Genomic DNA, 22540 nt, shown 5'->3' with positions numbered 1-22540 from the left:
CGAGAAAAGACATAATAAAGGAATCAAAACCAAATAAAGACCATTATGTGTGGTTTCTCCTTGGAGATGGCTGTGGCCCTGGAGTGGTGTCTGAATTCAGACCTGGATCCCTAAGCTTTGTACCAAGGTTTCCCGGGCCTGCAGGAAACTCACTGGGGCACAACAGGATATTTTGAATTTTAGAGGGAAACAGTGACATCTGTCGGACACGGTGCAAACTACTAGTTGGAGCTAGTTCAGTTTCATGATATTCCTACTGTTCCTTTCCATGGTGTCATTTCCCTGCAGAGCTGGGTTTTTGGCCGTTCTTGTGCCGAAAGAAAAGCCAGTATCTCCTGAAAATCATCATGGAACGGGAAAAGGAGGTGGTGAGGGTCCAGTCTGATTCCAGGGTTCGGGAAGTTGTGCAGTGCCCACTAGACAGACACTAGTTTGGTAGGACATTAATAATTATTAAGTTGTTTGGCCCTAACTGCTTACTAAATGGAACCGTGAGGCGTTTCTTTTGGCCTAGGGGCACCTTGGAAAATTACTGAAACACTGTGAAGGGCCCTGTGAACTGAGAAAGTTTGGAAGCCTCTGCCCTGGAACATTGCTGCTGTCTTTTCCCCCTAGCTTCTGGTGATTGTAATAGCTGATGCCTTGCATGGTGGTCTTAGTATTCCCCCCAAAGGTTGTCAGTTTTATGTTTATTTTTATAAATACTTATAAAGTGACTTACTGTATGTCACGCAATATTCTGAGAGTTTCACAAATACCGACTCACTAAATTATCATAGCATGGACTTCCCTGGTGGCGCAGTGGTTAAGAATCCGCTTGCCAGTGCAGGGGACACGGGTTCGAGCCCTGGTCTGGGAAGATCCCACATGCTGCCGAGCAGCGAAGCCCACGCGCCACAACTACTGAGCCCACGTGTCACAACCACTGAGCCCGCGGGCCTAGAGCCCGTGCTCCGCAATAAGAGAAGCCACCGCTGTGAGAAGCCCGCGCACCGCAAAGAGTAGCCCCCTCTCACCACAATGAGAGAAAGACCACGTGCAGCAACGAAGACCCAACGCAGCCAAAAATAAATAAATAAATAAATTTAAAAAAATTTTCATAGCATTTTAAAATTGTAAAATATACATAATGCGAAATTTACCATCTTAACCATTTTTAAGTGTATAGTTCAGCAGCGTTCGGTACATTCCCACTGTCGTGCAACCGTCATCACCTTCCATCTTCAGAACCTTTCCATCTTCCCAAACTGAAACCCTGTAACCCTTCAGTAAGAGCTGCGCATCTCTCCCCACCCAGCCCCTGGCAACCACCGTTCTACTTCTGTCTCTGTGAAGTCGATGCCCACTTAGGTACCTCATATAAATGCAGGCATACAGTGTTTGTCCTTTTGTGGCTGGCCTAGTTCACTCGGCATAATGTCCTCCAGGTTCACCAATGTTGCAGCATGTGTCAGAATTTCTTTCCTTTTCAAGGCTGAATAATATTCCATTGTATGGATTGAGCACACTTTATTCATCGGTCAGTGGACACTTGGTTTGCTCACATATGACGGTTGTGAGTGACACTGCCGTGGATGTGGGTGTGTAGATGTGGACTCGGAGGCTCACGGATGTTAACTCACCCCAGGCCAGAGGAGCGGTGGGATCGGGGTTGGAACCCAGGCAGTCTGTCTCCAGGCCCTGTGTTCTGTAACACATGGGCTCTTTTAATGAACAGAACAACACAGCTTCTCTACACTGAAAAAGTGGCTTCTGAGAGTATCTAAAAAAGCTGAAGACACGCACTCACGCTCTCTAGGCTGTATCCCTAGAGAGACTTTCCCACGTGAGTGCAAAAACTATACAGGGGTGTGCCCTTCAGCACTGTTGGGGCTAATCTACCTGTCCCAGGGGAGGAAATAAATTACCTGTGGTCTCTCCGTATAGTAACAAACTACAAGGTGTGAAGGTGCGTGCTCTGGAGCACGTGTCCACATAGCTACATCTTACTGCTGAATAACGTACTATTGAGGGAAAAAGTCAGTTGCAGGAGGATATACGCAGTACACCACCATTTATGTCAAATTTCATAATATACAAAAATACTGTAATTGTTTAGGGACATGGAAATATGTAGTAAAGCTATTAAGAAATGCTTAAGATTAAGTCAACGTCGAACGCAGTGCCCTGGTTCCCTACGTGGAACAGAGGAGGAGGAGGGGCGGGGGTGATGGAAAGGGACTCAGAGGACTTCACTTATGTGTGTCATGTTTGTAACGCTTTCTGTCTTTTTCTTTTTTTTTTTTACAGTAATGCTTTATTTCTTAAGTTGGGTGGTGGCTACTGGGATTTGTTATTTCTGGTGCCTTTTTATATGTCTGAAATGCTTTCCAATTTTTTAAAGGGCCGATGGATAGCGTATGTGTTTATGCATACATGTGAACTATGTGTTTTTCATGCAGTCAGCTGAGCAAGTTGCAGGAAGTTTCTTTGAGGAACTGCGCAGTAAATGGTCCTGGTGACAAAGGAGGAATTGCCAAAGCTTGTCCTAGTATCCTTCCCAATTAGAACTCGTCATTGGGGTCTGACTGGCTTTGACACTTGAGCCAGACACCCTGGTTGCCTACCCAGTGTCCGTTCTCCTAACAGGGACTTGGTCTCACCTGAGGTTGTCACCGCCCAGGTAAACTGTTACCTTCCTAGACCCTTTGCTTTCAGGTGAGGCAGGTGTGACTCGCCCCGACCAGGGAGATGTCACATGGGAGTTTCTGGTTGGGGCTCCTTCAAGGGGGACAGACGTGGCTGGATCTGCTTCTGTCCATTGCCCTCCGCCCTCCCCTGCCTTGAGTGCAGACAGAACGCCCAGGGCTCAGCAGCCAACCTGTGGGAAGAACGCCATCCAGGGTGGACTGGGAGGGAAGGATGAGAGGGGCCGGCATCCTGGATGGTACCCGGGCCACTGCACCAGCCCCGACTGCCTTCCTGTGAGGGAGGAAGATAAACTCTTTCCTTTATTAAGGTTCCTGTTCATGCAGCTGGATGCAGTTTTGTTATAATACCTCAAAACAGGCTTTCCCAAAGTTTGTCATCTCTTATCTCTACCTTCTCTTACGAGTGTGTTTTTTTTGCCCTGTATTACTCTTATTCCCACAACTAAAAATACAGGAGGTAAGTTTAAAAAAATTCCCAATAAACTTGCTCCATTTTGTAGTCTGGTGGAACACAATTCAAGTGCTGATTGGATCTGTGTCTCCTGGGCTGCAGTCCAAATAAACCCCAAATAAACGCATTTTTTGGGCCTTAAAAAAAAAAAACCCAGTGGCGAATGAAATAGACTTTCTCTGACTTTAAAAGGTCTTCTCCCAATTCCTTAAGTCTGCCTAGTCTGTACATAATAGTTTATGCAAAAGGTAGCAGCTTACGGTCAGGTTTCTTGACTAAAGAGATGGCAGATGAGAGTAGCTTTCTTTAGCAAAATGTTTCTAACCACCCTGGCGGTACCTGCTTTGTGGTGACAGGAAAGGTCGTCCCCTCTGCAGGTTAGGCAGCCGGGTCAGGGCATTTCGGGGTGTGGAATGGAGCTTGTAAGGAGCAGAGTGCCACAGAGGTGCCTGGTGCATTCTGTAATCTGCCTGGCCTCCTCCTAAGTGGTTTTGGAAGACTGGGAATCGGGCGGTTCAAGGCTCATCTTCAACACAGAGAAGATCTGGTCCGCAGAGGGGTTTGGGCGTGTGAATTGTTTGGTTGATTGGAGTTGTCAGCAGTGTGCTGGGGAATCAGCGTCTCGTTTGTTTATACCCACTCTCTCTGCTGGGGAAGAATGTCCCCCAAGGCGTGAGGCAATGAGGTTTGGTGAGATAACCAAGTCTCCGCCGATATCTGCAGACTCGGTGATGAATGCCTTGCACTTGCTGATTGAATTCTTGCCCGAAGTTGAAGGATTGCCTGGTGTGTTTAATCCAGTCACCGTTTTTAAGCTGATTCCTCTCTGAGGTCATTCGCTCAGCTGGGGCTGAAGGCAGTGGTGGGAGTGTGTCAGGTTGGAGAGCTCCGCTGGGGAAGAGATGCCTCCCCAGGTGGCTCTGAACGTGGGGAAGATCCTCTGCCCACAGGAGCAAGAGCACCAGGAACTCCCTGGGCTGTGTGCGTGTGTGTGTGTGCGTGTGCGTGCACACGCGTGTGGGGACGACATTCACGACTGTTGGCCTGTCTGGAGTTGGTATCAGAATGCAGGTGGTCCCTGTGCTCTGTACAGACTAGCAGAAATATGTAATTCTCGCTACACAATGGAAAGCATGAGTGAGTGGAGAATGAGTGGCCTCGAACCCTTTCCCACCAACTTAATGGGCCAGAGTTAGCAGAGGTGGTGGAAACAAAGGGCGGCTGGAGTTGGACCGCCAGCCCTGAGACGGCCCGCTCAGCCCTCGCACGAGGGCCCGCGGCTAGGGTGGAGCGGCCGTGGGACACGGGGCGGCACGAGGGGCCGCGCTGCGGGGACCGGAGGGAACGCCCACGTCGGGGTCAAGCCCCTCTGCTCCTGCGGCGGCTTTGAGACCCTCAGAGGGAGCTTTCGGCCAGGTGGCTGCTGAGGATGCTCTGTCCAGCTGGTGTCTAGCAGCTTCTCCTTCTGTTTGATTCGGCACCTTTAGGTGGTAGTTGTTCTACTAGGGGAAAAAAGCCCAGCTTTTCTTTGCCGTTTCCGCCACTGAGCTTCACTCTGCCGGCAGTGAGACCCGGAGCTTGGACGCGTCGTGCTGCTCTGTGTCTCATCTGTAGGGCATAAGAATCCTGCCCCCAGGGTTCTGGGCGTTATTTCCAAGTCCCTGCTGCGCCCCGGGTTCTTCTAGAGTCTCCTTAGGTCAGGAGCCGGCAAGCTGTTCCCTGAAGAGCCGAAGAGTAAATAGCTTAGGCCTGCCACCCACCAGCAAACTGCAGGAGGTTGTGTGGATGCTTACAGGACCGCCTAAAACACAAGCATTTAAAGCCGTCAGAACGGTCCTTAGCTGTCTGGCCCCAGTTCACCCACAGCCAGCGGGAGCCGGCACAGGGTCTGGCTTGCCGGTGCCGGCCGGGTTGGGTTCATCCCTTTCTGTGCATCTCCACTGCCTTCTTTTCCCTCTTCCTGCCACCTCATGGAGCTTCCCAACTGGTACCTGCCTAAAGGCTTTCCTCTTCAACCAACCCTGTCGATTGACACCACTGTTTTTATTAAAAGCTACTTTCTCCGTGTTTTATGCGTAAAGACGCCCTGTGGCATAGTGGGCTGTAAGAAAATGGGCTTTGGATTGAGGCTGATTTGGGTTTAAATTCACACCTGTCTGCACCAGGCGGCACGGTCACTGACTGCTCTGCGCCTCCGTTCTTTCCTTCCGTGATAAAGGAGAATGCCTCCGGCACCCAGTGGACCACGCGGGATGCAGGTAGTTGTTGTTCTTTGATCCTGGTTCTCTTTCCTGCATCGGCCTGTCCTCCTCAGTCTCTCTTGCAGAGGTCGCTGCGCCCCAGGCTCAGACCCCTGACCCTTGGCCTCTCTGTTTACACTTGCTCCTGAGGAGACGTGTGCAGCCTGCAGATGCCGGGCTCCTGCACTTCGGCCTCTAGCCCAGACCCCTCCCCTCTCAGACCTGTCTGCCTGCTGTGTACCTGATACCTCTGTTTGGGTGTCTCGTGGTCATCACGAATTGAACACACCGGGACGTTAAGTCCCCTGAAACCTGCTCATCTGTAGTCTTTCCTGTCTCGGTGAAGGGCAGCTCCAGTGGCACTGGCCAAAAACCTTGGAGTTAATGTAACTCTTCCTTTTTTTCACCTCTCTCATCTGAATCCAGCGGCAAGTCCCAGCAGCTCTGCTTTCCTGTTAGGACACCAAACCCAACCCGACATCCCCATCCCCTCTAGCGCCCCAGTCTGGTCTGAGCCGGATTGCTCAGGAACCGGCCACCTCCTCTTTCTGCTCCGTCTTCGTTTCCCTGCAGTCTGTTCCTTAGCACAGCAGCAGAGTGACCTTTTAAAGGCCTAAATCCGCTCACACCAGTAGCTCCCCTTTCAGGCAGAGACTAACAAAGGTCCTGCAAGGCCCTTTGTGATCTGGCCTGGCCCCCGAGGCCTCGGGCACCTCCCTTCCAGACTGCCACCCCCTCTGCCCGGGCACACGGGAGCATGCCGTCCCGGCCGTAGGCCAAACCTGTTCCGACCTCCGGGCCTTTGCTTATGTCATCCCTTCTGCCCTGATGCTCTTCTCCAGGATGGCATTCCCTCATTTCCTTTAGTTCTCTGCTCACATATCACCTTATAGAGAAGGTGGTCTTCCGTGAGCAACGTGTATAAATTCCTCGCACACCCCCTTTGCTGCAGGCCCGGCGCTGGTACTCTGATATGTGTCTGTATCTGGCACACCAAAGATGCACATGCTTAGTGATCGACGTGTTCACTGCTAGACACCTGGCCCCCAATCATTATTTGCAGAATAGAGGAATGAGCTGAACATCTTCTATACGTATCAGAGTAGCATGTAAGATTCTCCTTGAGCTGGTCCAGTCCTGCTCCAAGCCTCATTCTGTCTCTTGCCCAGGGGTTTGGCCTCTTGATGGCACTGCCACCACTCCCCCCTGGCATCAGGTGCCTTTCTCTTTCTGTTCTACTGGTTTACCCCCTCTGGATTCCTGTACCAGGGACGGTGGGTGTCACACTCACTCCGTCCAATCCACAGGAGACCCTCTGAATTGCAGGCCATTCTTAGCACTTTTGAACATGTGTCCAAGCTAACCCTGTTGGCCCCCGGAGGTGCCTCTCCTTACTTGGGGATTCCTGCAGCACAGAGCTCAGCGGTGCCCTCCAGGAGGAGATGCATGTGCTTGGTGTGGGGCTGCAGGGGCTCCTCAGTGCCAAGGGCAAGGCCCATGGGCGCACCTGAGGTGCTCGATGATCACAATTGCCATCACTGTTGGTTTTTCTCTTTTTGTCGGATAATGCTAGAATGGTTTAGCGTTGACATTTGGTTCTCACTCGTTTGATTGTCTGTGTCTGTCTCAAGCTTGCAGCATGTGACAATGAACTTTTTAGTTTCTGGATGAACAGCTGGATGATTAAAATGGGTAAAAGTAATATGTGCTCATGAAAAAATTTCAAGCAGAATAGAAGGTATAAAGTGAAAAGGGAACAATCCCATGTTCCAGAATTGAGGTAATTAATATCCTGTCTTTTATGAATCTTTCCATATTACTGTTTCTTAACATGTGCATTTAGATCTTAGAAGCATAGATTTGTCAAAAAACCTGTTGTCATCATGGGATGAAGTCGTAGATATTGCTGACCAGCTCAAGCACCTGGAAGTCCTTAATCTCAGGTATGAACGTGCGGTTGCCTAACTGTCAGCCTCTCTGTGGGAGTGACGTGGGGAGGACGGCTTAGTTGAATTTATCTAAGTTTAGCTTATTCCTTAATAGTCTTTGATGATTCTAGTTTTTCAAATGGTCACCTGAGGTGATTCATTAATAGGTAACGTGTTTTACTTTTGATGCGGGCAGCGCGGCGGGGTGGCTTACTATATTGAGCTGGAAGGTCTTCATGTTTCTTATAGGCCTGACCATAGAAGATGGCCCACCTGGGGACTTTGATATTTAAGTGGGGAGAAGGAGATGTGATTAAAGGTGTTTGTACATTCTCAACCTTCCAGCACTTAATTGCTTTAGGAATGAGTCATTTCATTGGGGTGCTGCTTAATTCAGTTCTGATAAGGAATTTTCACTGAGCTCTGTATTTTACTAATGTCACAATTTTCCAGGCCTTCTTGAGTATCTGATTAGTTTTAATCTCAGAACCTAACTTTCCAAGGGCTCGGCCAGGCTCCCCCTTTCACACCTGAGCCAACTTTACACGTACAGGTGAGTTGTTCCTGGCTCAGGCAGGTTCGGTGGAGGAGATGGACAGGCCTAAATTAGCTGTCCTTCCAAATAGAGCAAAGAGTGTACTCTGACCCATGGCATCACCTTTTCTGGAAATAAGGGCTTTAATAGTATCTTCATTCACAATGACTGTCAAGATGGGATACCTTCTGAGAAAGAAAAAGATATGGGGTACCTTCTGAGATTAGGATCTTGAGAGAGAACTTTAGGGCAGTAATTTATTTCATCCATCCCATTAGCAGGCTCTGTTTAGAAGCAGAATTCTAGCCCACAACCTAGTACGTCAGTAAGACTCTTGAGAGCGGGACTGAATTTTACAGTGTCCAGAGCCGCAGCTTGTAAAGCCAGAAGCTGACCTCACAAATCAATGCCTGAGCCTTGTGTTTCAGGAAATCTGCAGCCTCACCGCGGCCCTAACCCCATAAACACATCTCTGCATGTCAGATACCAAGTTGTATCTTGTAACTATTAAAAATTAGACAGTCTTGACTCACTTTGTGTTTAGTACAATCGCATTTTAAGGTTGAAACAAACCAGACTCCTCATATCAAATCCCAAACTATTGCTTTCAGTGACTGTCTCAGTTGGGCCTCCTCTATCGCCATAAGCTCATCGTGTCTCTTCTTCTACACAGTGAAAACAAACTAAAATTTCCCTCCAGTTCACCATCTCCAACTGGAACATTTTCTGCACTGAAGGTTTTAGTCCTTAACCGGATAGGAATTACATGGACGGAGGTAAACATATTTCTTTGGTTTGTTACCCAGTAATAAGCAGTTTTAAATTCTTGGTTTAATGGGGGATTGAAGCCCAACGGTGGCTTCATTTTAATCATCCTATTATCCAGATAATAGGGTTCTTTAAACGGCCTTACAGAAAGGAGTTACAAAATCCTCATAGTTAGAATTTGGTATCTCAGAATCCATCCTGTTTCTCTTGGTGCCTCTGATGAGTTCTGGTGTCTCCTGAGCAGTGGCTCTCCTGATGGTCTGCACCAAGTACATGCTGAGCTTTGAAAAGCCTTAGAGATAGCTCTGGATTGAGCTTTTAGCTGCCTGAGTTTCCCCACGAGTGTTCTCAGGGCCGAGGCCGAGCCTCAGAAAGGTTCTCACACCCTTTTCTTGTTTGCAGTTCGGCTCCTAGAAGCCACTGTTCGTGTACACAGCTGGGTTTGAGAGTGGACTCGTGGGTCCTGGGCCCTGCAGCCTTTGGAACTTAGATCTGGTACTACTCAGTTCTGTCAGAGGTTAACTGACTTCACACACCCAGAACACTCCACTTTCAAACCAAGTGCAGATAAGTACATCCCAGCAAAGCTGTTCATCTGTGAAGTGCCACCTGGGCACCTCCCCAAGAGATAAGTGGCCTTTCACTTGGGCCGTCCGTGGCTACAGCTGCCCGACTTCCTTCCTAGGGCTCCTTCCTTGAGAGCTGCTCCCTCCAGAACAGGAAGGAAGGGCACGGAGAGACTCTGGAGGTGGAGATGGCAGTAAAGGTCCAGTGAGAAAATGTAGAAATAGTTGTTGTGAGAAAGTTTGTCCTATTAGTACATTCTTTATAAACCCAGATTGGCATTGAGAAGTAAGGAAAGGCGTTTCACATGTTTCCTTCCGTTGGTTAAACAAACTGTATCCAATAATGAGAACGTAAGAGGTCACCATCTCCAGTTCCACTTTGTACAGGTCAGGATATGCCTGAATGTTGGGCTGATACCTATCCTGGTTGGTTCCAGGTGCCCGAAGAGTGTGCTCCCGTGTCATTAAAGCGTGGCCCTTTAACACCGTAATTTTATCAGCCGTCCACTGGCACTCCCGGCCTGAGATAGAGTCTGTAACAAAATGTCCAAAGGCATTTCTTTCTTTCCTTTTTAATTTTACCTTGTTTCATTTTATGTTTTGGCCGCCCCACGCGGCATGCGGGATCTTAGTTCCCTGAATAGGGATCCAGCCTGTTCCCCCGGCACTGTAAGCGTGGAGTCTTAACCACTGGACCGCCAGGGAAGTCCCAAAGGCACTTATTTCTACAACAGTAGCTGAACTGCATCCGTGTGGAGGTTCTAGTAATAAGCACGTGGGGAAAATGACCAGCGAGGCCGCCTCACCCTGACTTGACTTTCCCCCCAGGTGCTCCGCTGTGCCTCCGGGTGTCCTGTCCTTGAGAAACTGTACCTTGAGTCCAACAGTATCGTCATTTCAGAAAGGTAACCAGGGTTTTACATCAATGCATCGGTCACCATTTAGTCATTCTTTTTTTTTTTTTTTTTTAATTCAAAAGCATTTTTATGTATTATAGTTTTTCCAAACTTCAAGGGTAAAGAGGTATAATCATTCTCTCTCTGACAAGTAGCTGCATATCATTTAGTCACTCTGAATAAATAAATGATCTCAATTATACCTAACGTTAAGTTTTAGGAGGATTTGCAAATAAGAATTAGAGAAATGCTTATTATTCATTGCCTTCACAAATTAGAATGTCAACTCAGACTTCACTAAGAGGTTCTAACTGAGGAAACCCCATCAGAGTGAAAGCCTTGAATTAAATATTTTTGAAGCCATGAATTGTATTAGTTTTACATAAATGTATTTAACTTCTGTTTCTAAGTGGAAGTTCTGTAGGATATGCTCTAAGGATTAAATAATGGATTTTAAATTAGCATTATCTTTTTAAGGTCAATGTACCAAAGTACAGCCCTCCATATCCCTAGGTTCTGCATCCACAGATCCAACCAACCACAGATGGAAAATATTTGGGGAAAAAAAATTCCAGCAAGTTCCAAAAAGCAAAGCTTGAATTTGCCGGGCACTGGAACTGTTTACATTGTATTAGGTGTACTCTACAGATGATTTAAAATATATGGAGGATGTGTGTAGGTTATATGCAAATACTGTGTCACTTTATGTAAGGGACTTGAGCATCCTCAGGTTTTGGTGTCCATGGGGGTCCTGGAACTAATCCCCCATGGATTCTGAGGGATGACTGTGTGTAAAAAGCTTGTTGTCTTAAGTAGATTAAATATGTTGCCTAATCTTCCTCTTGTGTTGGTATCATTAGTATGTAAAACAAACTTAAACATGGACAAATTCACAGCAAATTCTCAAAGGATTCAAATTAATGAAAATTTACTGTTGAGAATGATTTTATTTATTATACAGGCACATGTAGTTTTTTAAAAATTAAACTTTTAATTTTGAGGTAATTTAGATTCACGTGCAGTTATAAGAAACAGTACCCAGAGATCACATGTACCCATCCCCCAGTTTCCCCATTGGTAACGTCTTGCAAAGCTACGGTCAGTATCACAACTAGGACACTGGTCCAGTCGAGAGACAGAACATTCCCATTACCACTAGGATCTCTTACGGTGCCCTTTTATACTCATATCATATACTTGCCTCCCACCCCCTGACCTCTCAACACCAGATGCAGGTATTTTAAGGCTATATCTTTGAAAACAATTAAGAAATTAAATCTATGTTGAAAAAATTTTATCTTCCATACAGGCCGACTGATGTTCTACAGACGGTCAAGTTGTTAGACCTTTCTTCTAATCAATTAATTGATGAAAACCAGCTGTTTCTAATAGCATATCTGCCCAGGTAACCCGCTCCTAAAATGCCTATTACAATAGTTCTTAGTAAATTTTTAGTGAATGGATCCTATGCTATATATACTTTCTCAGTGGAAATATGATAATGATGATGGAATTCCCAAATTGAGTAATTCCCTTTGGGAAATTTTTATTTGAATTCATTTAGAGAATTGACTTGTGAACCACATACAGTGTAGTCTGTGTCTGTACTAGATCATTGAAGAATGAATAATTTGGCCCTGGTGCTGATACCAAAGTCTTCATTCATTGAACTTTGGGAAGTAAGACTGTGTCTCTTTGCTCTCTGACACCCATTTAGCACCTAGCACAGCAGGAGGCCCAGGAATTGTTTGATGACGGCAGGATCATCAGAATGTAGCACAGAGAGTCCACTTTGCATGCCCTAGATTGGACTTTAAGGTTTCTAAGCATTTCTCATGGGATCAAAACCTAGGGTGTAGGAAAAAATTTACAAATCTAGTCTGGTTGATATAGCCCATAGCATTTTATATTGTTCTGTGTAATCAAATTTAACATTTTTACATTTCAGATTAGAACAACTAATCCTTTCTGACATTGGACTTTCTTCTATACATTTTCCAGACGCTGGAATTGGTATATGAGATTATTCAGTAACCCCTCTGCCGGCTCCCCCATACTTCAGCTTTGTTTCCCTTCTACTGTGTAACTTAATTCTCCTTCTTCTAGGGTGCAAAACATCAATGTTTCCTTCCTTGCAATACCTTGTACTAAATGACAATCGGATATCACAGGTAAGAGCTTCTTCAGAATGTATGTACTTACATTATTACTTATTTCCATTCTCATGATGCGGTTTGTAGGTTCCTGCTATCAAAGAATATTTTAAATTGAAAGAGAAATGCTTCCTTGGAGTGAAACTCCTCACACAAACCCAAAACTATTAAGAAGGAAACTAGATTAATTCGCACTTAACCAGCCCGTCTGTCAGTTTACACGGCACAGTTGTAAAATGTGTGGTCTTCCTCGTGGATGCTCGCTGCTTGGTGAAATTCCGTGCCTCCAGTGGAACTGGGGGCTTTTGCTCTTCTGCTGCTCGTCCAAATAATCTGAAAAATTAGCCTGAAACATGTTTATTTTCATGTTTTCTTTTGCTGGGTTTCAGTGGTCGTTTTTCAACGAGCTGGATAAGTTACAGAGTCTGCATACGCTGTCCTGCGCCAGAAACCCCCTGACTGAAAGCAGCAAAGACGCACAGACCACACGGCAGTTCATCATCGCCAGGATCGGTCAGCTGAGGACCCTGAACAAGTGTGCAGTGAGTACTGGTGTCCTGACGAGGTTGTTTCTTAAACTAGAAACCAAACGGTCCAGTGTAAAGAGAAGTTACAGTGGAAGATCGTAAAGGGTATCAGATGTCGTTTCCTCCAAATGGTATTATTTCCTCTCAGTGGCAGTTTTTTCCAGCTCCTCGGGAGGTGGTGTTACACTCAGATGCCTGCAGGGAAAACCGCTGCTTAGCTGCCCTGGCAGGCCCAGTTTTTGTCATTTGAGGCAGGGGAGGAATACTGGGTACTGTCTCAGTAAGTCAGCTCCTCCAGGCTGAGGACCTCATGTTGTGACCTTGGGCCCCAGGCATAGTCCAGATACTCCCATGAAGAAAAGGATAAAACTGAAATCCACTTTTCTTTTTGAAGAAACTCCTGGATTCTGTTAACGTTAAAAAGGAAAGGTAGAAATATATTCTTGTTCCTTTCAGTTTTATTATTCTGTACGGGTAGGCGGTGGAGAAAGGACAGGGTGTAAGACACACTCGTTAGAAAAGTGCTTTAATAGACCTGCTTTTATTTCACATCCATATAGATTCAACGAGAGGAAAGGCGTGGGGCTGAGCTTGATTACCGAAAAGCATTCGGAAACGAATGGAAAAAGGCTGGTGGACATCAAGATCCAGACAAAAACAGACCAAACGAGGAATTTCTTGCAGCCCATCCTAGATACCAGTCACTCTGCCTCAGTACGTACTGTGCACCAGGGCCCTCACGGGGCTCGGAGCGGGGGGACTGTCCACTAGGACACAGTTTCCTTTGGGTGTCAGAGGAGGTCCTCAGTGTTGTAGCTTTTCTCCACTGGGGCTTTTTTATACTCATCTAAATGGACAGTAGGGGCTCCAGCAGATAGTTGGGAGCAGATAAATAATTAAAGAGTTGTCTTTAGAGAAGGTAAATCTGCAGCATCTCTTAGCAGGAGGAGGGGAAAGCAGCTCTTAAGCAGAAGTTCTTCTCATCTTAGCATTTACTCAATGAACTTCGATTTCAGGAGGTGGGTCCCACTTCCTACTTTAGGAAGGGCAGGAAGGCCTCCAGGTCATCTCATTCCCTGGCTATACCCTAGGGAATTTTTAAAATGAAGAGCATTTAACGTGGAACCTAGGCGTTGGTATTTTTTAAGCTCCCCAGGTAACTTTAATGTTCATGAGAGCTGAGTGTAGTTGTTTTCCTGAGCGCTCTGTTCGGAGGGCCCACCAGTCGTGGCCCCTGGTGTGCAAGGTGCTTCCTGACCTCCAGCCCGGCTCCTTGGACACTGAAGCTCTGACTTCAGGACTCTTTGTCCCTGCTGTACTTTCCATTTTATTTTGATTTCATTATTATTCCAAATTTCACTCTTATGCGATTTTCTTTTTTATATATTTAATAATGTGAGAAGCTCGCTGCATGAACACTTCAGGCTGGAACGTTATCTTTAAGGAAGAGAAGCTTCCCGTGGGAACTGCTTTCAAATGACTCCATTAGCTGGCCCGATTTCCTGGCCACTTGAGGTGAATTCTGAATCACTCGGGGGCAGGGCAGGGAAGGCTCTAAAGCAGCCCTGCAGGTATGGCTCACTATCTCCGCACTAAGAATGTAGAATACAAAGCAGCCGTGTGGAGGGTATTTATAGACATTTTGTCCCTGGCGGTCCTGGCAGAAGTGAGAGGAGGAGAAAGGGGCTGCTTTTCCTGGCAGGGGACCTGGTTTGCAGCGGTGGTTCTGGGCGCCCAGAGCAGCCCTGCACGAACTGGCTGAAACCTGGCGAAGGTGTTTGTGAGTCGAGTTTCTCTCAGGTCCCAGAAACAAAGGGAACTATGACCAAAGGTGAAGTTTCGCACCAGCGTTCTGAGTATTTGCAGGCACAGCCTCTTCTTGTCTCTAGGGACCAGTGATGGGATGCACGGAAGACAGGAGGGTTCCAGACTTGGCAGCCGTTGCCGTCTGTCCATCCCTCCAAAAAATACACTAAACCGGTAACCAAGTAAAAGGAAGCAGATCCCAGGTTCGCATCCAGCTGCTGCTGGGTTGGTTCATCCTGGGAAAGGAAAAGGCTAGGTTGACACTTAACCTGTACATTTTTTTTTTCCCTTACGGTGGCCTTTTGGTTTATCATTCATCCTTTTTCATTTCTCCTTAAACAGAATATGGTGCACCTGAAGATGGGGAACTCAAAGTGCAACAACCATTTTTGCTCAAAAACCAGCTACTAAGTAAGAACCCCACATTCAAAGACCGCTTATTTGTATTCGAGTCCTTAGATGCTGAAATAGATAGTGATGACCTAATAGGGATTGTTTCTTTTAAGTAAGTACCTAGAGGAGTAGTTCAATTTTTAAAGAAATGATGACTCTCAAACATATCTAAATTCTGATTTTGAACATGTTAGCAGTTCCCATTCTTTAAACTCATTTAACAGTGTTGCACATGTGGGAAGTATCTGAGTAGTGAACTGAATTGTGATTTGGAAATTCGTGGCTTTTCTTACACTTGAAAACCTAGATAAACCGTTAGGAAAGAAGTACTAAGGAGAAACGGGAAAGCCGTAGAATGTTGGTCCAGCTCTTTTTTGTTGTTGTTAGTAATTCAGTGAAGTATTAATAGAAGGAATTTTAAACATCAATAAGCATCCTATTCCTTTAGTGGGATTTGAGCCAAGTTGTATGAAGAGCTGCATCCTTTGGCCATGGCTGGTAACGTGCATGTGATGTAAATCCTTCCTACAGCAGGGCTCAATTCGTCTCTTTCCTTTTTTCTTTCAAGCACTGAAGATAAAACATCCTAATCAACTTGATCAGAAAGTCATAGAGAAACGACTGCCAGGTAAGAATGAGTCTCTCTCTCCTCTGCTTATGCTTCTGAATCGCTGGCCCTCAACACGAGGTGGCTGGAAGTAAAACATTTCATTCATTTCTGAAGTTGTGGGCTTTTACGTTCTAAGATGCTAACACCATGCTAATAACATCACTCCCCCCTGAAAGGTCAAGTCTCGCATAACTTTCAGCTCATCTAGAGAACAGTTGTGGTTGCCTCTTCAGCCAGAGGCAGTAGCATGGGAGCGCTCGCCCTTCGGGGCCTCCCCCAGGCCCTCTGCTGGTTAGTTCTCAGACTGCTGCCCCGGGGGCTTTCCTAGGCCAGAGATGTTCTGGCACTGGGCTTGGGTGCTTTCTATTCCGTAACCAGTCAGGAGCCCCCTGCAGAGACAGCTCTTGGACGCTGTTTTAATGGACACACTTGAAATGGGTTTCTTTGAAAAAAACTACTTCAGAACTTTAAACCTTGATGCTATTGGAACTGATTTTGTTTTATTTGGAAAATACTTTTATGTCAACAAATTAGATCAATGTAACTTACCTTAAACTGTCACTCAAAAGAAAAATTACAGTCTGAATCTCAAGATTAAACTTGATTCACAGTTAAATACTAAAATATAAACAGCTAAATTTAGCACAGTGAGGATTTGAAGAAGGAATAAAATATCTATTACCGTAAATGACTCTAGTGAAATACCCTTCTGTTTCCCTGTCAGTGCAGTGAATTCACATTGATTTTTTAATTCATTTTTATCAAATAAAACAAGCATATCATGGTATTGCTTATGGAAGGCTTTGGTTGTGCCCAAAGAAGTACCTTTATGATCCAGAAACATCATCTAGTATCAGTGTACCAGTATTGCTCCATTTTTACTTACTAGAAATCCAGTTTCTATGCCTGTGACCATGTAATGTTGCTACTGTTACATAATGATGAATTAAAATGAGTGGTCCCCGCTTCATTATTCTGTTTTCAGACTTAACTACTGTCAGTAAGGGCGTGCATGGGGACAGACGAGTGGGAGAGGACCAGGAGTTTTTGTTAAAAGTTGTTAGCTTTGGACGTGTTTGCATTTTTCCTTCTCTTACGTGAAATCAACTTGTGGGAACGTGCTCAAGAATGTTCTCGCTAGGGCTGTGTTAAGTTTCCTTTTCTGGGCTTCCCCTGGGAAGGCACAGAGCCCCCTGGGTCAGGGACTGTGGAGAGCGCCATCCCGGGCTGATGGGCTGGTGGCTCCTCCCCCACCTCCCACGGTGTTCACGGTCTGAGTTTCATTCGTCTTCAGCTGGAACTAGCAGAGATAAGAATAATCCAGAGAAATTATAATTATGCTTCAAGCTATTCCAAATCTGAGTCCTATATTCTCTGAACTCAGCAGTCAGAGTTAAGCCAGCACTAACCACCCTCTGCACAAGGAAAGCCAGTCCACCTAAATCTTTTGAAAGGACAAGATTATCTATCAATCATATATTCACAAATAAAAGAGCAAATTATGGTAATCGACACTGTAGTCTATTTAGTGTCTATATTCAATACATAAACAAGAAAAGGGCCAGTTTTTATTCTAAAATAAAGATAACATTTATTATCACAAGTTGCATAAAAACAGCTTTTACAAAAATTATTTTTGATAGAAAAATATTTGTTTGAATACATGTGATCGTTGTAGGAACACCACACTATTGCTGTACCTCCAGCTAAAGCTTCAAAGAAACTGTATTGCTCATAATCAGACATCCAGTATTTACCACACCCATCTTTGGAGAGAAGTTCATAGTGTTTTCTGAACAAACCGAAGCTTTTCCTCATTAAGTTACATTCCCATGCCTGGTGGTCCCCTGTATGTGTATCGCATTACACACATAAACCACAATGATTACAGACTGGGAGCGCCGGAAGGGGGCTTGTGGATCATTAGTCTACACCTCACTTTACAGAGGAGGAAACTAAAGCCAGAGAGACTGAGACGCGTCCTCATGGCGCCCGAGCCCCACGCCAGCGTTCTCTCAGTAACTCGTAAGTAAGTAAGTAATCACAAAGGTTTAAAAAGTTAGTAATTTCACTCACGTTTATTCTTCTGTGCTGAGAATATGATTTCTGGTTTATTCAGGTTAAGGAGGAAATATTAAACACCGCTGAAATGGTATGAAAACTCATCATCAAAGGGCACTTAGGTCAAACATCGGCTCCGTTTCCCCCAGCCTCCCAAACGACCCCCTAAGTGGTGACACTGTGATCCGGTGGCCCACGTGGTGGGTGAGCCGTTCCCCGATCATTTACCTGGGTACATTGACAGTAGGAAATGACAGTGACAGCTGTCATTACAGTTGTGGTCTTGTCACGTGAGCTCATTTTACAGGTAACTGTCCTTTGAGAGAACTTGATGGTTTTTCTTTTCCTTGATAGAATCCATGACAATTCAAAAGGTGAAAGGCTTGCTGTCACGTCTTCTCAAAGTTCCTGTGTCAGAACTTCTGTTGTCCTACGAAAGTCCCAAAGTAAGTTGCCCAGCAAAACACAAAGTCAAGTCGAGTTCCCCACAGTATGACTTGCTACTAAGCTATGTCTCTACGTAACATGGTCTGATTCTAAATGGAAACCATACATCTTTGTTGGGGGAGGTTTCGTCACATCTGTCTTAATCACCCGCACCCCTTTGTCTAATTTTAGATGCCGGGCAGAGAGATTGAACTAGAAAATGATCAACAGTCATTACAGTTTTATTCTGTGGAAAATGGAGACTATCTATTAGTGCGATGGTAACAGCCAACTAATAAAATTCAGAGGTTAGACCGTTTATCGTGACTGGGGTTCACTGGAAATAAATGACTTATTGGGCCAATTTGGTCCAAACAAAATGAGGTTTTACAAGTTGCCCTAAGTGTAAAACAGCTGTATTTTTCATAGGGAAGAGACCGTTTCCAGGCTTGTATATAACAGCCCTAATAAAGGCTTTGCACCTATTAACGATTTTCAGAGTTTATTTCATAGTTCATGACTGTATTTCATTATGAGAAGATTTAGATACTAAATAGAACCTCGCTAGTCTAAGAAAATCTGAACACAGTTAATGTCTTCATAAGACCAGTTTTAATGGAATCCGCTATTGACACTACTGGTTTAAAAGGTTACTAAAATGATTTGGTTGGTCATTTTGGGAAATGTCCCTTAAACTGAAGGAAGCACATCCTCTATGTAGCACAAATGCTATGATTTCTCTTCTCAGTTGCACTGTTTTTTGAGTACTTACAAAAATTAATTACATGCTTTTCCCTACAGTTATACCTAAACTGAGACGACATTCTTCTACAGAAGCTTACTAGTGCTGACTGAAATTCAGTTACATGAGGTAAACATTAGGCAATGAAAGGAAGAAAAGCAAGATGCTTTCAATGCCAAGGATTTAGAACTATCCTTCCCTATGGCATTAAGAACCCTGAGACGTGTTTGATTTTACTTATATTCACAAAATTTTAGCACTTTAAAGAAAATAGGAGTACTAAGCTGTGATCTTCAGGATTTACGTTAAATGGCAAAAGGAAACTTGGGTGGAATTAGTCCACTTAATAAATGAACTTAAAAACCAAGGTCCAAAACTCAGCATTACATTGGTTCCTTTTCAAGTTGCCCACTTCATTGAGAGATCCACAAAATCTGACATGATTTCAAGAAACCCCTGACTTTGGTATCAGTGACCACTGCTCATACGTGATCACAGATCACACAGCATTTCTGTGAGTTCTTTTTGGCCCTTAATTATCCTTACGCTATCCAGAGCTATTCTGCAATCTAGGTTGAAATTCAAACTTGTTCTTACTACTCAAGATTTCTGAACTAGGCCAAGTTTTAACCAAAAATGATTGATAGGTAATAAATCACTAACAGAAATGATGCACTAGGACTTGGAAATATTTTTTTCTTTTATAAACAATTTGGTATTTTTCAAATCATCTTCCAATATATAAGTAATTTTTTTCTTACACTACAGTATCTGTTGATTTTTAAAAAGGAAATTTTGTGCAAATGTTAAGAAATACCACATTGGTGACCTGTGAAATTGCCAGCCAAGAACTATCCTGAAAGACCATATAATCTGCGGCCAAACCTTGGGCTTTCCTCAGACTTCCGCTCAGATCATCATTCACCCACCCTGACCTTTTAACACTGCGAACTGACCTCATCATCCTCTTGCTTCACACCGACAAGGATCACCGCACAACTCCTTCAGTTTCCACAGCTGTGTTAGTTCTTGCGGAGAATACTGAGGGGAAGACAGCATTCCTGTTTCACACGTCTTCTCACACAGCCACAGGCTGTCCTGTTGAAAAATGAAACAAAAGCTGATTTGGGAGCCCTGACACCCTGCTGGAAGACAGCTGAAAGCGTGCATACAGGAGCTTCCAGATCCCAGTGAGGCTGAAGTTATTTCAAAGACAAGTGTATGTGTGAACCCACTCAGTTTGTGGGGGACAGGAAAAGCACACACCGGTGACCCTGAGGCTGTGGAATAAAGAAACAGTGCAGTGTGTGCATTAAGAGTTTGCAAAGGGTGTTCTATGAAGAGAGGGTGTGGAAACCACAAATGCAGAGTTTCGTATTTGCTACTGGAGAAGAGGTGGCCAAATAGCATTATGAACAACAGCAAGTACTGAGGGAATGGTTACAATATTCAGGGGACAATACCAAGTGCTTTATAAATATTATCCAATTTAATTCTCACAATAACCCTGTGAGGTAGGAATTATTTCCTTTTTACAAATGAGAAACTAAGAGTGAAGAAACTTGCTCACGGTGAAGTTCATGCTGGTAGGCTGAGTAGGAAGGATCGAAATGGAGTCTTGTCAGACTCAGAGTCGGAGTTTTCACCCACCAGCCTACTTCCCAGCTCCGTGGACTGGCTTCTGTTTCCAGCAAATATAGCAGAATACAGATCCCATTCACTTTGAGAACATAAAAAGGAGGGATATAATAAAAAATGTCTTTTTAAAGGATGGCTGAACTGGTGGCAAAGGAGAGGAAACTGGAGAGTAGAAGGAAGGGCCTGGGGTCAGCGTGTGCCTTGTACAGGCCACGCCTGGGGACAGGAGACTGACCACTCCTTCCTACAGAGCCCTGTGCCCCTGGGGGCCGAGAGCCTCCAGGGGTATTAAAGGAAACAGAGGAGGCCTGTGTGTCTCCGCCCTGACCCTGGACGGGTGGGATGGAGAGAGTCTCCCCTGAGCATCTGGAACCGTAGCCCGCACTTGGGTGGGCCTGCAGCTGGAGTCACGTTCTGTGGCGCCACCTCACTGCCAGAATCTGAAGTCAGCTGATTCTTTTAAGTTTTAAAGCTGCAAAGAATTTCTGATCAAATGTATAAAAACTTAATTCATTGTGAGTAGGAGAACTTACATTCAAAACATTTCCTTTTGGTTTAGACTCAGAAAAATATTGTATGAGATCTAGGCAGATTATTGTGAATTAGATCAAGAGCACAGTAACGATGCCAGAAGACCTTCCATTCACTGTTCTGCCCAAGGTTTGATGATAGAGAAACCTCGCTGAACTCTTCAGAACCCAGAGGCCAGCCCCACTCAGGCTTGCTTACCTGGTATCTTTTAGGTCCTATGGCTGCCATCCAAATGCCCATGCTTACATCTTCACCCTGCACAGGCCCCATAAAGTTTAAAATGTAAACATTTAAATGCTATTTCATCTATAAAGACAATGCCACACCCATTCCCGTAAGTAATCTTTCTACTTCTTTGTTTTGTGATTATTCTAATATGCAGTGCTGAGGATGTATTATAACACTGATACACGAAACACACACACCACAATGGAGTCTATGACTATACACACTAAGTAAGCAGCCAGCCCCTCTTCTCGTGGACCCTAAACTTCCAGCACTAACAGTATGAAAGATGCACTGGATCTAAGAACCAGGCAGAGTTTTATTTATTTATTTGCTATCTCGCAATCAGCAAAAAAGCAAGCTTTTAGTCTTAAGCTTGCTTAGTCTTCCTTCTTATGAATATAAATCTTTACATTCCTTTAGGGACTATACCTTTAAATATAGGCTGAAAACATAACAGAAGGCTCAAAGATTTAGGAATAGAACTTAGAGCCAAGATTTGAGGGATAGGAGTATATCCCTAACCTTTGAGGGCTGACTCCTATCTAGAATGAATAACATGCCTCTCCCCAAGATCAGCTGGCTGTGCTTTTAATGATGGAATACTGAGTGGGATAAAACTTGTTTGGTGAGTGTACTCTTAGGTCAGAAATCCTTAATTACCTGGTAGGTCTTTAATCTCCCCGAGTTGCCAGCCAGCCAGCGGACGATGTCCCTGGTGATGACATACCCTGAGCCGCACGCGAAGGCGGGATAAGCAGGACTGGGGTACTCCAGCTCCTGCCACTTCCCGGTTCGGTCAACGGCCCAATTCAATCTGAAACTGACATGCAACATGAGTCGGCTTCTTTGTGTTGCTCTGACACACAGCCTACCACTAGTTAAGCTTGAGTCCTTAATTATCACTACAAAGGAATAAGCTGTAGAAGCAAGGAAAGAAGAATGAGAGATTATTGTTTTCGTCTAAGGACAGGAATTATTTATCTAGTGGTGTTTTATATAAAAGACTGATATGTTAAATTCTCTCCAAGTTGTATTTGTGGAGTTTAAATAAATGAAAAATCACCAATCCCTATTGCATTCCTGAAGACAGAAAATGGTTTCAGAAATGTGTCACAAATTTATTCTAATGTACAGCAGCTTCTAATTTGAGTAGCACTTAATATGTAGGGCATGAGGATAAAAGCCACATCATTTTCCCTCCATTACATTAGTCTGAGGTTTTCCATTTAAGAGAGTTTTTTTCCCCTTTAATTGTAGATTAATAAAATATAGTGACCCAGGGGCCTAAGAGGGAAATTTCCTATTTCAACCACATTTTTCTTATGATAAATGACTTGTATATTTCATTCTA

At 44.7% G+C, this 22540-nt stretch overlaps 2 protein-coding genes across 5 annotated transcripts in view; one reads left to right on the top strand and one right to left on the bottom strand.

Moving 5' to 3' along the window:
- Positions 1-22540, top strand: part of TBCE (tubulin folding cofactor E) — a 93325-nt gene that overhangs the window by 64041 nt on the left and 6744 nt on the right. For 2 of the 3 annotated variants that reach the window (XM_068547571.1, XM_068547572.1), the window contains exons 5-17: positions 2442-2530; positions 7225-7324; positions 8518-8620; positions 10007-10083; positions 11384-11479; positions 12023-12087; positions 12181-12245; positions 12617-12769; positions 13315-13468; positions 14903-14971; positions 15522-15581; positions 17979-18070; positions 18243-18539. In XM_068547571.1, the coding sequence (XP_068403672.1) occupies positions 2442-2530; positions 7225-7324; positions 8518-8620; positions 10007-10083; positions 11384-11479; positions 12023-12087; positions 12181-12245; positions 12617-12769; positions 13315-13468; positions 14903-14971; positions 15522-15581; positions 17979-18070; positions 18243-18335 (1216 nt within the window). In that variant the 3' untranslated portion in view covers positions 18336-18539. Of the gene's footprint in view, positions 1-2441; positions 2531-7224; positions 7325-8517; positions 8621-10006; positions 10084-11383; positions 11480-12022; positions 12088-12180; positions 12246-12616; positions 12770-13314; positions 13469-14902; positions 14972-15521; positions 15582-17978; positions 18071-18242; positions 18540-22540 lie in introns of those variants that run through there. The other variant, XM_068547573.1, reaches the window with a different exon arrangement.
- The window catches only part of B3GALNT2 (beta-1,3-N-acetylgalactosaminyltransferase 2), a 52035-nt gene continuing 47117 nt past the window's right edge, over positions 17623-22540 (bottom strand). Inside the window, exons 10-13 of one of the 2 annotated variants that reach the window (XM_068547574.1) lie at positions 21850-22009; positions 21160-21216; positions 19749-19890; positions 17623-18054 (exon numbers count right to left, since the gene is read on the bottom strand). In XM_068547574.1, the coding sequence (XP_068403675.1) occupies positions 19753-19890; positions 21160-21216; positions 21850-22009 (355 nt within the window). In that variant the 3' untranslated portion in view covers positions 17623-18054; positions 19749-19752. Of the gene's footprint in view, positions 18055-19748; positions 19891-21159; positions 21217-21849; positions 22010-22030; positions 22107-22540 lie in introns of those variants that run through there. The other variant, XM_068547576.1, reaches the window with a different exon arrangement.

This window comes from Eschrichtius robustus, chromosome 7 (assembly GCF_028021215.1).
Source record: "Eschrichtius robustus isolate mEscRob2 chromosome 7, mEscRob2.pri, whole genome shotgun sequence".
In the NCBI taxonomy this organism is placed as follows: Eukaryota; Metazoa; Chordata; class Mammalia; order Artiodactyla; family Eschrichtiidae; genus Eschrichtius; species Eschrichtius robustus.
This window is presented reverse-complemented; position numbering and strand designations above follow the sequence as displayed.